General features: G+C 48.7%; 1 protein-coding gene across 2 annotated transcripts in view; it reads left to right on the top strand.

Annotated features, from left to right (window-relative positions):
- LOC117732568 (transcription initiation factor TFIID subunit 4-like) overlaps nucleotides 1-14789 on the top strand; it is a 33238-nt gene extending 18449 nt beyond the window's left edge. Inside the window, exons 10-15 of one of the 2 annotated variants that reach the window (XM_034535586.1) lie at nucleotides 380-549; nucleotides 2332-2462; nucleotides 2548-2673; nucleotides 7928-7984; nucleotides 8872-8994; nucleotides 13166-14789. In XM_034535586.1, coding sequence (XP_034391477.1) covers nucleotides 380-549; nucleotides 2332-2462; nucleotides 2548-2673; nucleotides 7928-7984; nucleotides 8872-8994; nucleotides 13166-13327 — 769 coding nt within the window. In that variant the 3' untranslated portion in view covers nucleotides 13328-14789. The remainder of the gene's footprint in view (nucleotides 1-379; nucleotides 550-2331; nucleotides 2463-2547; nucleotides 2674-7927; nucleotides 7985-8871; nucleotides 8995-13165) is intronic. The other variant, XM_034535587.1, reaches the window with a different exon arrangement.
- The last annotated feature ends 1092 nt before the right edge of the window (nucleotides 14790-15881 follow it).

Below are 15881 nucleotides of genomic sequence, written 5' to 3'. Positions count from 1 at the left end.
TACAGGAAGTAAAACGAAAAAGGCATATATGTAAATAATAGAATACAATATGAATTGTACTGGATGAACAGAGAAAACCCGAATTCTAAAGATATTTACCGAAAACTGTGATTCTAAAGATATCGTTTAAAGCTGATATCGTTGTGAATCTATTTCACATATTCTCATATGTTCTGCCTCTAAACAAACACAAAGATAGTGTGCATGAGTCAGGGCTGTAGTTCAGAGAGCAGCCAGCAGAGGGCAGCATGTAATAACACAACCTGAGAACTGTGATCAATACTCTGACTGTTCTCCTTCCTCACTGTGAACACATTTAAAGCTCAAGCATAAATGTGAATTCATGTCTGAATATTAACTTCACATTCTGCGTCCTCAGAGATGACGACGACATCAACGACGTGGCGTCCATGGCCGGAGTCAACCTCAACGAGGAAAACGCCCGCATCCTCGCCACCAGCTCGGAGCTCGTGGGCACGAAGATCCGCTCCTGTAAAGACGAAGCCTTCCTGCCCACCGGCCTGCTGCACCGCCGCATCCTGGACACAGGTGTGTGTGTGTGTGTGTGTGTGTAACCTCAGTGGAGGAGGTGGTGTGTGTGTGTGTGTGTATAACCTCAGTGGAGGAGGTGGTGTGTGTGTGTGTGTGTGTGTGTAACCTCAGTGGAGGAGGTGGTGTGTGTGTGTGTGTAACCTCAGTGGAGGAGGTGGTGTGTGTGTGTAACCTCAGTGGAGGAGGAGGTGGTGCGTGTGTAACCTCAGTGGAGGAGGTGTGTGTGTGTGTGTGTGTAACCTCAGTGGAGGAGGTGTGTCTGTGTGTGTGTGTGTGTGTGTAACCTCAGTGGAGGAGGTGTGTCTGTGTGTGTGTGTGTGTGTGTGTAACCTCAGTGGAGGAGGTGGTGTGTGTGTGTGTGTATAACCTCAGTGGAGGAGGTGTTGTGTGTGTGTGTAACCTCAGTGGAGGAGGTGTGTGTGTGTGTGTGTGTGTGTGTGTGTGTATAACCTCAGTGGAGGAGGTGGTGTGTGTGTGTGTGTGTGTAACCTCAGTGGAGGAGGTGGTGTGTGTGTAACCTCAGTGGAGGAGGTGGTGTGTGTGCGTGCGTGCGTGTGTGTGTGTGTGTGTATAACCTCAGTGGAGGAGGTGGTGTGTGTGTGTGTATAACCTCAGTGGAGGAGGTGGTGTGTGTGTGTGTGTGTGTGTGTAACCTCAGTGTGTGTGTGTGTGTGTGTGTGTGTGTGTGTGTGTGTGTGTGTGTGTGTGTGTGTGTGTGTAACCTCAGTGGAGGAGGTGGTGTGTGTGTGTGTATAACCTCAGTGGAGGAGGTGGTGTGTGTGTGTGTGTGTGTGTGTGTGTGTATAACCTCAGTGGAGGAGGTGTTGTGTGTGTGTGTGTGTGTGTGTGTGTGTATAACCTCAGTGGAGGAGGAGGTGGTGTGTGTGTGTGTGTATAACCTCAGTGGAGGAGGTGGTGTGTGTGTGTGTGTGTATAACCTCAGTGGAGGAGGTGGTGTGTGTGTGTAACCTCAGTGGAGGAGGTGTTGTGTGTGTGTAACCTCAGTGGAGGAGGTGTTGTGTGTGTGTGTGTGTGTGTGTGTGTGTGTGTGTGTGTGTGTGTATAACCTCAGTGGAGGAGGTGGTGTGTGTGTGTGTATAACCTCAGTGGAGGAGGTGGTGTGTGTGTGTGTGTATAACCTCAGTGGAGGAGGTGGTGTGTGTGTGTGTGTATAACCTCAGTGGAGGAGGTGGTGTGTGTGTGTGTGTATAACCTCAGTGGAGGAGGTGGTGTGTGTGTGTGTATAACCTCAGTGGAGGAGGTGGTGTGTGTGTGTGTGTGTGTATAACCTCAGTGGAGGAGGTGGTGTGTGTGTGTGTATAACCTCAGTGGAGGAGGTGGTGTGTGTGTGTGTATAACCTCAGTGGAGGAGGTGTTGTGTGTGTGTGTATAACCTCAGTGGAGGAGGTGGTGTGTGTGTGTGTATAACCTCAGTGGAGGAGGTGTTGTGTGTGTGTATAACCTCAGTGGAGGAGGTGGTGTGTGTGTGTGTATAACCTCAGTGGAGGAGGTGGTGTGTGTGTGTGTATAACCTCAGTGGAGGAGGTGGTGTTGTGTGTGTGTGTATAACCTCAGTGGAGGAGGTGGTGTGTGTGTGTGTATAACCTCAGTGGAGGAGGTGGTGTGTGTGTGTGTGTGTGTGTGTAACCTCAGTGGAGGAGGTGTTGTGTGTGTGTGTGTGTGTGTGTGTGTGTGTATAACCTCAGTGGAGGAGGTGGTGTGTGTGTGTGTACAACTTCAGTGGAGGAGGTGTCATGCTGTCCCTCCTCTCATCCTCAGCTAAGAAGCTGGGGGTGATGGAGGTTCCTCTGGAGGTGGTGAACCTGGTGTCTCATGCCACTCAGTCCAGACTGCGCTCTCTGCTGGAGACGGTCTCGTCTGTCGCTCAGCACCGAGCAGACGGAGGGAAGGTAAGAGCCTTCAGTCTGTTGACCCCTGACCCTGAAGACCAGACCACAGTTCCTGATCCTAAAGCTGTTTGTCCTCCTCCATCAGGATGAAGAGCACCATGATCATACGTCAGACGTTCGCTCTCAGCTTCGTTTCTTTGAGCATCTGGAGCGCATGGAGAAACAAAGGAAGGACGAGCAGGAGAGAGAGATCCTGCTGAAGGCTGCCAAGGTGTGTGTGTGTGTGTGTGTGTATATATATATATATATATATATATATATATATATATACACATTGTAGTGTCACGGGGGTATTTAACAAAAAGTCCAGGTTTATTTCCCATCCCACCAGCAAGGTAACATCCAAAAACAACAAAGTATTAAAAAAAAGGTCCAGTTAGATAACACAAAACGTCCCGGAGGAGAAAGTGGTTAATTAACCAAACAAAAACTCATTCCTGGCTACGAGGTCCTCTCCCTTGTTGTCCTCTTCCAGGTGCTCGTGGGTTCACCTTCCGCTCTCCTTTCTCCTTCCCAGGTGCTCTCCCTTAAGTCTCCCAGCCCTGCCTCAATCAGGTGCCTTAAGCAGCTGCAGCTGGGTGAGCGGTGAGGCAGGCTGGGAGATGTAGTTTTTGCACTGGTGGCCACTCTGTAGCTCCCCTCCACTACCTGTCCCCTTGTGATGCCACATATCCCTCTCCCCGGGCCTGACGTCCTCGGCAGGGTGAATGAGCACCAGAAGGCATCACGGCGGGACAGGGCATCTGCATTGCCATGGCGTCGCCCTGGCCTGTGAATGACAGAGAAGTTAAACGGCTGGAGGCTTAAAAACCACCTAGTTACCCTGCTGTTTGTTTCCTTATTTTTTGCCATCCATTGCAAAGGTGAATGATCTGTTACCAGAGTGAACCTCCTTCCAAGCAGGTAATATTTGAGGGTTTCCAGGGCCCATTTCAACGCTAGGCACTCTTTCTCCACTGTGGCATAGTTCTTCTCCCTTGGCAGCAACTTCCGGCTCAAATACAGAACGGGGTGTTCCTCACCTTCCTTCATCTGGGCTAAGACAGCACCCAGGCCCATCTCAGAAGCATCTGCCTGGACCACGAACTCCTTGCTAAAGTCGGGGTCCATCAGGACTGGTTTCGAACACAAGGCCCTCTTCAGGTCGTTAAAGGCCTCTTCTGCCGCCGGGCACCATGTCACCATACGGGAATGTTTCTTGGTCGTCAGTTCAGTGAGAGGGGCCGCTATCACAGAGAAATCCGTGATAAAACGTCTGTAATAATTGGCCAGGCCCAAGAAGGATCTCACCTGTTTTTGGTCAACGGCTTTGGCCAGTCTTGGATGGCAGCGAGTTTCGCCTCCTGGGGTTTCACAAGGCCCCGCCCGATGGTGTACCCCAAGTAGTTGGTCTCCCCAAACGCCAGCCTACACTTTTTGGGGTTGGCGGTCAAGCCTGCCTGTCGGAGGGAGTCGAGGACCTTCTGAACCCGTGGTAGGTGGCTCTCCCAGTCTGGGCTCTGAATTACCACATCATCCAGATAGGCCGCTGCATATTCTCGATGGGGTTTCAGTACTTGGTCCATCAGGCGCTGGAAGGTGGCGGGGGCTCCAAACAGGCCAAAAGGCATCATCCGGTACTGCCAGAGGCCTCCCGGGGTGGCAAAGGCTGTCTTCTCCTTCGACCCTGGAGACAATGGAACCTGCCAATAACCTTTGGTGAGATCCAGGGTGGTTAGGAAACGTGCCTGGCCCAGGCTTTCAATTAGCTCATCGACACAAGGCATGGGATATGCATCAAATTCAGAAATGTCATTTACTTTTCTGAAATCATTACAGAACCGGGCTGTTCCGTCCGGTTTGTCAGCCAGGGCGATGGGGCTTGACCAGGCACTCTTGGATTCCTCAATCACGTTCAACGCCAGCATCTTCCTTACCTCCTCGTTAATCAGCTTCTTGCGGGCCTCCGGCACCCGATATGGCTTTTGGTTCACCGTTTTTCCCGGCTGGGTGCGTACTTCATGTTCCACCAGGTGGGTGTAGCCTGGGAGGGATGAAAATACCTCCTGATTTCCTTCTACCAGCTCCTTTGCCTGCTGCCGCTGGTGCGGAGAGAGGTCCGGGCCTAACTGCACCTCGTCCCGGGCGGGTTCTCTCGACTCTCTGGGGGGAAGGCCATTGAACAACACCTCTCGCTCATGCCATTTCTTTAGGAGGTTAATATGGTAGATTTGCTCACCTTTCCTCTTCCCTGTTTGTCGTACTTTGTAATTGACTTCCCCAACCTTTTCAATTACTTCAAAGGGCCCCTGCCAAGTAGCCAAGAACTTACATTCCACAGTGGGGACAAGAACTAGGACTCTGTCTCCTGGGTTGAATTCCCTGGGTTGTGCTGCTCGGTTATAGGCGGCCCTTTGATCCCTCTGAGCCTTCTCCATGTGTTCCTTCACGATGGGGAACACAGCTGCCATCCGGTCCCGCATCGCCCCCACGTGTTCAATCATGGTACGATGGGGACAGGGTTGCTCCTCCCACGTCTCCTTGGCGATGTCCAGAAGGCCCCTGGGTTTGTGAGAATACAACAGGTCAAAGGGTGAGAAGCCAGTGGAAGCCTGAGGCACCTCTCTTACCGCAAACAGAAGGTAGGGTAACAGCTGGTCCCAGTTTCTTCCGTCTTTGTCAATGGCCTTCCTCAGCATGGCTTTGAGGGTCTTGTTGAACCTCTCCACTAGCCCATCTGTCTGGGGGTGGTAGACCGAGGTTCTCACCTGTTTCACGTGTAACAGCGCACACAACTCCTTGGTGACCCTCGACATAAAGGGGGTCCCCTGGTCGGTAAGAATCTCCTTTGGAATCCCCACGCGGCTGCTGAAGAGGAACAGTTCTTTTGCTATTTGTTTAGCATTGGCCTTTCTTAAAGGGACGGCTTCCGGATAACGGGTGGCGTAGTCCACTATGACCAAGATGTACTGGTGCCCCCGGACACTTTTGGGCAGGGGACCCACAATATCCATGCCTACTCGTTCAAAGGGGGTTTCTATAATAGGCAAAGGGATAAGGGGTTTCGGAGCGGTGACCTGACAATCTGGGCAGCTGCGGCAGTAGTTCTCTATCTCCTTGTGGACTCCGGGCCAAAAAAACCTCTGTAACACCCTCTCTTTAGTCTTCTCTACGCCCAAGTGCGCTCCCAGCAAGTGAGTGTGGGCCAACTGCAGAACTGTGGAGCGGTGAGGCCGGGGCACAAGTAGTTGCTCAACGATTTGGTCCTTACTTCTTGTTACCTGATACAAGAGGCCATTTTTCACTGAAAAATGAGGGTAGGAAGGGGTCAACCGGGTTCCCACCAACGTTCCCTCTAGGACCTGGACGTTTCTTAAGGCATTACCCAGAGTCAGGTCCTGCAACTGTGCGGTTCCATACTGACCTTTTAAGGGGCAGTGTTTCTCGAGGGCTATCAGTGTCCTCCTCACTTGGCCCACGTTGGGGCTCAGCGTCATCAGACTCAGCTCCACTAGAAGCTTCTGCCAAGGCTTGGACTGATACTAGAGGGGACAAGCATGGTTTGGCAACGTTAACCCAGGTTTTACTCAATTGTGGATGGTTCGACTTACGTTTGCGGGGCTCCCGACTAAGCTTTTTTAGGGCTTCCCTCCACAGCATCCGGAAAGCTGGGAAGTCACGCCCGATCAGGACTGGGACCGGGAGGTCCCGGATTACTCCCACCTCGACATTAAACGTGCCCTTAGTTGTGGTCAGTTTCACTACGGTGGTTGGATACTCTCGGGTATCTCCGTGGACACAAACCACCGGGACGGGATCGCCTTGAGCCGGGGACGTTGCCTCCAAAACTGCCTCCTGGACGAGGGTCCGAGCACTTCCTGAATCGAGCAAGGCTTCTAGGTCCCGTCGATTCACCTTTACGGGGTACGTTGGTCGCCGGTCCCTACTTTCGCCCAGGAGGGCAGCAAAGTGGACATGGGGGCCGCTGGCGGATTCCGCTGTGGGCATGGGCTCATCTAGCCTTTCACACTGCCAGGAGATGTGGCAGAATTTGCCACAGCGATAGCACTGGCGGGGCTCTGGGTTCCGGAACGCTCGTGGCTGTCCAGGTGAACTACCGCCTCTGCTGGGTGGGTCCGAGTGAGGGTTGGCCAGGGCCGGACCTCTTTGGCGACGCACACTTGGCCGGGCCGGGACAGAAGCCACCGGCGCTTCACAGGGTGATTGGAGCATGTCCGAGGCCGCCTGGAACTGTTCTACGGCTTCTACCCACCCTGTGGCCGTTGTTATTATTTTTTTTGCCTCGTACGGTAGACCCCGTAGATACTTGTCCATAACCAGGGTTTCTATCATGTCTGCCGGGCTGTGTTTGTCCAGTTCCAACCACCTTTTCGCCACTCGTATCAACTTGTGCATTTGGGACCGGGGCGTCTCTCCGCTTAGGAAAGTCCAGTTATGAAACCGTTGGGCCATGCTAAATTTGGTGAGCCCCTGGCGACTCAAAATCTCCCCCTTTAACTGGTCGTAGTCGTGGGCAATATCAGCCTCTACATCTCGAAACGCTTTAAGGGCCTCACCGGATAGGAAAGGCGCCAGAAGTCCAACCCACTGTCTCTTTGGCCACCCTTCTCGAGTCGCCGTAGCTTCAAAGGCATGAAGGTAAGCTTCCACATCGTCGGTCACGCCAAGTTTAGGGATGTAATCAGCTGCCCTGGGCTTCGACTCTGGCCTCTGCCGGAGCTCCTGCTCCTTCAGTTCATTAGCCCTGATTTGCTGTGCCAACAGGGCACCGCTGATTTCCTGCTGCGCCCTCTGGCTCTCCAACAGCATCTGCATCAGTGGCTCCATTTTGGATTGGTGGCCTGGGGTTTGAAGTTCTGAAAAAAGTTGGGACAAGTCGTCAATATCTCCTCTCTCAATCATCCGCACTTTGGCCCCAGTGCCCGCATTCTCCACCACCTGTAGTGTCACGGGCTGTCGCTAGGACAGGCTAGCCTGGGGCGGTGCAAAGAGAGAGATGAACACAGGCACGTCCGAGGGTATTTAACAAAAAGTCCAGGTTTATTTCCCATCCCACCAGCAAGGTAACATCCAAAAACAACAAAGTATTAAAAAAAAGGTCCAGTTAGATAACACAAAACGTCCCGGATGAGAAAGTGGTTAATTAACCAAACAAAAACTCAATCCTGGTGAATCCAGGCTACGAGGTCCTCTCCCTTGTTGTCCTCTTCCAGGTGCTCGTGGGTTCACCTTCCGCTTGTCTTCTCTCTCCTTCCCAGGTGCTCTCCCTTAAGTCTCCCAGCCCTGCCTCAATCAGGTGCCTTAAGCAGCTGCAGCTGGGTGAGCGGTGAGGCAGGCTGGGAGATGTAGTTTTTGCACTGGTGGCCACTCTGTAGCGCCCCTCCACTACCTGTCCCCTTGTGATGCCACAACATGTACACATACAAATATATAGATATAAACGTCTGTCTGTTTTTTACTTTCAGAGTCGAGCCAGACAAGAAGATCCTGAACAAGCTCGTCTGAAGCAGAAAGCTAAAGAGGTAAACAAAGAACAGCTGCAATGATGTGTTTATTCAGCCTGCAGCCCCGCCCTCTTTCTATCAACATCCAATAAGGTATTCAGTCTGCAGCCCCGCCCTCTTTCTATCAACATCCAATCAGGTATTCAGTCTGCAGCCCCGCCCTCTTTCTATCCAACATCCAATAACGTATTCAGTCTGTAGCGCCGCCCTCTTTCCATCAACATCCAATCAGGTATTCAGTCTGCAGCCCCGCCCTTTTTCTATCCAACATCCAATAACGTATTCAGTCTGTAGCCCCGCCCTCTTTCTATCCAACATTCAATAAGGTATTCAGTCTGCAGCCCCGCCCTCTTTCTATCAACATCCAATCAGGTATTCAGTCTGCAGCCCCGCCCTCTTTCTATCCAACATCCAATAACGTATTCAGTCTGCAGCCCCGCCCTCTTTCTATCCAACATCCAATAACGTATTCAGTCTGCAGCCCCGCCCTCTTTCTATCCAACATCCAATAAAGTATTCAGTCTGCAGCCCCGCCCTCTTTCTATCAACATCCAATCAGGTATTCAGTCTGCAGCCCCGCCCTCTTTCTATCCAACATCCAGTAACGTATTCAGTCTGTAGCCCCGCCCTCTTTCTATCCAACATTCAATAAGGTATTCAGTCTGTAGCCCCGCCCTCTTTCTATCCAACATTCAATCAGGTATTCAGTCTGCAGCCCCGCCCTCTTTCTATCCAACATTCCATAAAGTATTCAGTCTGCAGCCCCGCCCTCTTTCTATCCAACATTCAATCAGTTCCTCGCCCTCTTGGTACTGTTACTACCAAAGCATTGTGGGAAGTGTAGTTCCTCTGAAGACGTGTTCCATGAGTACCTCCAGTAGACGTGACGTCCTCCTCGTCCACAGATGCAGCAGCAGGAGTTGGCTCAGATGAGACAACGAGACGCCAACCTCACAGCGCTCGCCGCCATTGGGCCACGCAGGAAACGCCGGCAGGACTCACCGGGAGGGTCGACGTCTGGACCCGAGGTAAAAGGTCTCTAGAGGTCTCTAGAGGTGGGACAGGAAGGACTTGGACATTGAGGACGTTGGGGTTCCTGATTACAGGCTTGTGTAACAAATCTGTGATGGAGCTCCTCTGGTTTATGGGCTCCAAGCCATTCATCCATTATTATTCATCCATTATCATTCATCCATTATTATTCATCCATTATCATTCATCCATTATTATTCATCCATTATCATTCATCCATTATTATTCATTCATCGTCATTCATCCATTATTATTCATCCATTATCATTCATCCATTATTATTCATTCATCATCATTCATCCATTATTATTCATCCATTATCATTCATCCATTATTATTCATCCATTATCATTCATCCATTATTATTCATCCATTATTATTCATCCATTATCATTCATCCATTATTATTCATTCATCATCATTCATCCATTATTATTCATCCATTATCATTCATCCATTATTATTCATTCATCATTATTCATCCATTATCATTCATCCATTATTATTCATCCATTATCATTCATCCATTATTATTCATCCATTATCATTCATCCATTATTATTCATCCATTATCATTCATCCATTATTATTCATTCATCATCATTCATCCATTATTATTCATCCATTATCATTCATCCATTATTATTCATCCATTATCATTCATCCATTATTATTCATTCATCATCATTCATCCATTATTATTCATCCATTATCATTCATCCATTATTATTCATCCATTATTATTCATCCATTATCATTCATCCATTATTATTCATCCATTATCATTCATCCATTATTATTAATCCATTATCATTCATTGTCATTCATTCATTAGTATTAATCCATTATTATTCAATATTATCATTCACCCATTATCATTCATTATTATTCATTCATTATCATTCATCCATTATTATTCATCCATTATCATTCATCCATTATTATTCATCCATTATTATTCATCCATTATCATTCATTGTCATTCATCCATTATCATTCATCCATTATCATTCATCCATTATTATTCATCCATTATTATTAATCCATTATCATTCATTGTCATTCATCCATTATCATTCATTCATTATCATTCATTCATTATCATTCATCCATTATCATTCATCCATTATTATTAATCCATTATCATTCATTGTCATTCATCCATTATCATTCATCCATTATCATTCATTCATTATCATTCATTCATTATCATTCATCCATTATCATTCATTCATTATCATTCATCCATTATCATTCATCCATTATTATTCATTCATTATCATTCATCCATTATCATTCATCCATTATCATTCATTCATTATCATTCATTCATTATCATTCATCCATTATCATTCATTCATTATCATTCATCCATTATCATTCATCCATTATCATTCATTCATTATCATTCATCCATTATCATTCATCCATTATCATTCATTCATTATCATTCATTCATTATCATTCATCCATTATCATTCATTCATTATCATTCATTCATTATCATTCATTCATTATCATTCATTATCATGGTTAGGTCTCTTTCCACATCCTGCCTATGACATAATAAATATGACGTAATAAAATGATACGACCGGCATAAAGTGCATAAAAATACAACTCACCATGACGCCGAATTAGTGGCCTGAGCTGGGAGACCACGACACCCTAAGTGTGTTTGTTATGGTCTTATGTTGTTGTTCCGGCCTCAGTTCTTCTCCCTTTGAGCCCTTCTCTGTGACCGTCTCGTGACCTTCTCATGACCTTCTCTGTGACCTTCTCATGACCTTCTCTGTGACCTTCTCATGAACTTCTCTGTGAGCGTCTCGTGACCTTCTCATGACCTTCTCTGTGACCTTCTCTGTGACCGTCTCGTGACCTTCTCGTGACCTTCTCGTGACCGTCTCGTGACCTTCTCTGTGAGCGTCTCGTGACCTTCTCTGTGACCGTCTCGTGACCTTCTCGTGACCGTCTCGTGACCTTCTCGTGACCTTCTCGTGACCTTCTCTGTGACCTTCTCTGTGAGCGTCTCGTGACCTTCTCTGTGACCTTCTCGTGAGCTTCTCTGTGACCGTCTTGTGACCTTCTCTGTGACCTTCTCGTGAGCTTCTCTGTGACCGTCTCGTGACCTTCTCTGTGAGCGTCTCATGACCTTCTCTGTGACCTTCTCGTGACCTTCTCTGTGAGCGTCTCGTGACCTTCTCTGTGACCGTCTCGTGACCTTCTCTGTGAGCGTCTCATGACCTTCTCTGTGACCTTCTCGTGACCTTCTCTGTGAGCGTCTCGTGACCTTCTCTGTGACCGTCTCGTGACCTTCTCTGTGAGCGTCTCATGACCTTCTCGTGACCTTCTCTGTGAGCGTCTCATGACCTTCTCTGTGAGCGTCTCATGACCTTCTCGTGACCTTCTCTGTGAGCGTCTCGTGACCTTCTCTGTGACCGTCTCGTGACCTTCTCTGTGAGCGTCTCATGACCTTCTCGTGACCTTCTCTGTGACCTTCTCTGTGAGCGTCTCATGACCTTCTTTGACCTTCTCTGTGAGCGTCTCGTGACCTTCTCTGTGAGCGTCTCGTGACCTTCTCTGTGACCTTCTCTGTGAGCGTCTCGTGACCTTCTCTGTGACCTTTTCGTGACCGTCTCGTGACCTTCTCGTGACCTTCTCTGTGACCTTCTCTGTGAGCGTCTCGTGACCTTCTCTGTGACCTTTTCGTGACCGTCTCATGACCTTCTCGTGACCTTCTCTGTGACCTTCTCTGTGAGCGTCTCGTGACCTTCTCTGTGACCTTCTCTGTGAGCGTCTCGTGACCTTCTCTGTGAGCGTCTCGTGACCTTCTCTGTGAGCGTCTCATGACCTTCTCGTGACCTTCTCTGTGAGCGTCTCGTGACCTTCTCTGTGACCTTCTCGTGACCTTCTCTGTGACCTTCTCTGTGAGCGTCTCGTGACCTTCTCTGTGAGCGTCTCGTGACCTTCTCTGTGAGCGTCTCATGACCTTCTCTGTGAGCGTCTCATGACCTTCTCGTGACCTTCTCTGTGACCTTCTCTGTGACCTTCTCGTGACCTTCTCTGTGAGCGTCTCATGACCTTCTCTGTGAGCGTCTCATGACCTTCTCGTGACCTTCTCTGTGACCTTCTCGTGACCTTCTCTGTGAGCGTCTCATGACCTTCTCGTGACCTTCTCTGTGACCTTCTCGTGACCTTCTCATGAACTTCTCTGTGAGCGTCTCGTGACCTTCTCATGACCTTCTCTGTGACCTTCTCTGTGAGCTTCTCTGTGACCTTCTCATGAACTTCTCTGTGAGCGTCTCATGACGTTCTCTGTGACCGTCTCGTGACCTTCTCATGACCTTCTCTGTGACCTTCTCATGAACTTCTCTGTGAGCGTCTCGTGACCTTCTCATGACCTTCTCTGTGACCTTCTCTGTGACCTTCTCATGACCTTCTCTGTGACCTTCTCTGTGACCGTCTCGTGACCTTCTCTGTGACCGTCTCGTGACCTTCTCGTGACCGTCTCGTGACCTTCTCTGTGAGCGTCTCGTGACCTTCTCTGTGACCTTCTCGTGACCGTCTCGTGACCTTCTCGTGACCTTCTCTGTGACCTTCTCTGTGAGCGTCTCGTGACCTTCTCTGTGACCTTCTCGTGACCGTCTCTGTGACCTTCTCGTGAGCTTCTCTGTGACCTTCTCGTGACCTTCTCTGTGACCTTCTCGTGAGCTTCTCTGTGACCGTCTCGTGACCTTCTCTGTGACCTTCTCATGAACTTCTCTGTGAGCGTCTCGTGACCTTCTCATGACCTTCTCTGTGACCTTCTCTGTGACCGTCTCATGACCTTCTCGTGACCTTCTCTGTGACCTTCTCGTGACCTTCTCTGTGAGCGTCTCATGACCTTCTTGTGACCGTCTCATGACCTTCTCTGTGAGCGTCTCGTGACCTTCTCTGTGACCTTCTCTGTGACCTTCTCTTGTCAGATCGTTTTACATTTTAACAACTTGAGCCATCCATTGTTTTGATGTAAAATGTCATTTTGTTTCCGCTCATATGAAAAAGATTTCTGCTTGTGAACTGTCAATCAACCAACGGTTTCATGTTCAGCAGATGGTTTCAAGGGGCTGTGGATGTGATCCTGGTCCCCTCTAGTCCAGTACCTAACGCTCCTCCGTCCCCCCTCAGGTGGCCTCGGGCTCGGGTTCCGGCTCCTCCCCTGTCTCCTCCTCACGCCAGCAGCTCCGTCAGCGGATCACACGAGTCAACCTCAGGGACTTCATCTTCTGCCTGGAGCAGGACCGCTCCACGGCTCGCTCTATGATGCTCTACAAGGCCCTGCTGAAATGATGGGAGTCCCCCCTGGAGGAGCCCTGGGCCCCCAGGAGGAGCACTGGGGCCCCAGGACCTCACTTCAACCTCATGTCCTCCAAGGTGTCTCATGTCACAAGTCAGTCCCAGGTGGTCTTGGTCTCCAGTCACACCAGAGGAGCTCAGCTCAGTGTCTTTAAGCAGCATTCATCTGAAATGATGACGTGACTCAATAGAAACACAAACCTGTTTGATGGAACGCTCATTTTCTATTTTAGTCTCCAGTCCGATGTTTGTGATTCCGGTTTCAACATTGTGACCTGAACGCAGCGTCAGCGTGACGTCCTCGGAGCTACACCGGACCGGACTTCAACCCTGTTAGACCAGCTGGACCACATTCCCCACGTTCCTTAAACCTGGCGCCTACGTTACCCACAATGCACTGACAGTAGATTGCAGAGGTCTGGTCAGCTCACTTCATCGTGTCGTCTTCACCGGAGGACGTTTCTGAGACGCTAAAGATTTATACTCCAACATCTCTGATATGAATATGTGAAGTGAGCCTGACGGCCCGACTCCGGGGGTCTGACTCCCTCAGGACCTCCGGCTCAGTTCACGATCCATCGGTCTCACACAGTTCATCGCTTCAGAAGTGTGTGTGTGTGTGTGTGTGTGTGTGTGTGTGTGTGTGTGTGTGTGTGTGTGTGTGTGTGTGTGTGTGTGTGTGTGTGTGTGTGTGTGTGTGTGTGTGTGTGTGTGTGTGTGTGTGTGTGTGTGTGTGTGTGTGTGTGTGTGTGTGTGTGTGTGTGTGTGTGTGTGTGTGTGTGTGTGTACAGTTCAACATTTAGATAAATCCTCAGCTTGGTTCCACTCATGTCTGTCCAGCAGCTTAGTGTAGCTTAGCATAAAGACTGTAAATGGAGGGGAACAGCTAGCCTGGCTCTGACCCATTCCCTCGGTGGTCAGCTTATCAAACCTCCTCTAAAAGATGCGTTGCAGCTGCTGGTGGGTGGATCCAACTTGATGCTAAGCTAATAAGCCTTAAATGTTGAACTGTCCCTTTAAGACTTTAAAGTAAATCTTCACAGGGAGCTGGTTCTCCCACCGACAGTGAAAACTGACTCAGGCTACACGTTCATGAAGCTAACTATGACACTTCAGATCAAACATTCCTGCAGTATCCTCCTCTTCATCCTCCTCCTCTTCATCATCCCGCCTGACATGTGATTTTACTTTTAGTTCAACATTAGAATTGAAATCTCGACCTTGTACTGTTGAACATATTCGTGTCTCGGTAGTTTAAAATGCAGTTTTTAAGGACTTTTTGGAAAGTGTACATTTCTGGTTTTTAACCCGCTAACTTTCATCTGTAACGACACCATTTTTGCGACTATTTATATTTCCTACATTCTCTATTCAATCCTGACGCATTTCAGGCAATGCAATTTTACAGTTGTTTGTACCTTTGGAAAAAAAATGAAATAAAGAAAATGACAAAGAAGCTACTTGGATTTGTGTTTAAGAATTTGATCGTTTTATTAATTCATCTGTACAAATAAAAAATTGTAAAAACAAGCTAACAAATACATTAAATATACATTTTCCAAAGGGCAGTTTTTAAAAAAGAATTCCATGATCTGTACACACTTTCCATTCATTTGTAGACACAGAACAATATTCAGCGAGCTGAGATTCTGGCCGTTCGGGACTTATGTTTTCATTCCAAGAGGTCTGTAGAGTTTTGGATCCAGATGTGAGTAAACTCAGTCCAGAGGCTCCTGTTTGATCCAGATCGGCGTGATGGACGGGCAGGAGATCTCGACACAAGATGTACTCGCTGAACTGGGACGAGTCCATCCCCCCTCCACAGGAGGCCTTCATGCTGAAGCCCTTCTGAAGCAGACGCTCCAGGACCTGCAGACACAGCAGCTGTTTGTGGACGGGTGTAATACGGGTGTAGTATGGGTGTAATACGGGTGTAGTATGGGTGTATTACGGGTGTAGTATGGGTAGTACGGGTGTAGTATGGGTGTAATACGGGTGTAGTACGGGTGTAATATGGGTAGTACAGGTGTAATACAGGTGTAGTATGGGTAGTACGGGTGTAATACAGGTGTAGTATGGGTAGTACGGGTGTGGTATGGGTGTATTACGGGTGTAGTATGGGTATAATTCGGGTGTAGTATGGGTGTAGTATGGGTGTAATACGGGTGTAGTATGGGTAGTACGGGTGTAGTATGGGTAGTACGGGTGTAATACGGGTGTAGTATGGGTGTAATACGGGTGTAGTATGGGTGTAATACGGGTGTAGTACAGGTGTAATACGGGTGTAGTATGGGTGTATTACGGGTGTAGTATGGGTGTGGTATGGGTGTATGGGTAGTACGGGTGTAATACAGGTGTAGTATGGGTGTAGTATGGGTGTAATACGGGTGTAGTATGGGTGTAGTATGGGTGTATTACGGGTGTAGTATGGGTGTGGTATGGGTGTATGGGTAGTACGGGTGTAATACGGGTGTAGTATGGGTAGTACGGGTGTAATACGGGTGTAGTACGGGTAGTATGGGTGTCACGGGTGTAGTACGGGTGTAAT

Source organism: Cyclopterus lumpus, chromosome 6, assembly GCF_009769545.1.
Source record: "Cyclopterus lumpus isolate fCycLum1 chromosome 6, fCycLum1.pri, whole genome shotgun sequence".
In the NCBI taxonomy this organism is placed as follows: domain Eukaryota; kingdom Metazoa; phylum Chordata; class Actinopteri; order Perciformes; family Cyclopteridae; genus Cyclopterus; species Cyclopterus lumpus.
The sequence above is the reverse complement of the archived record's forward strand: the minus strand, read 5'-3'. Positions and strand labels throughout refer to the sequence as shown.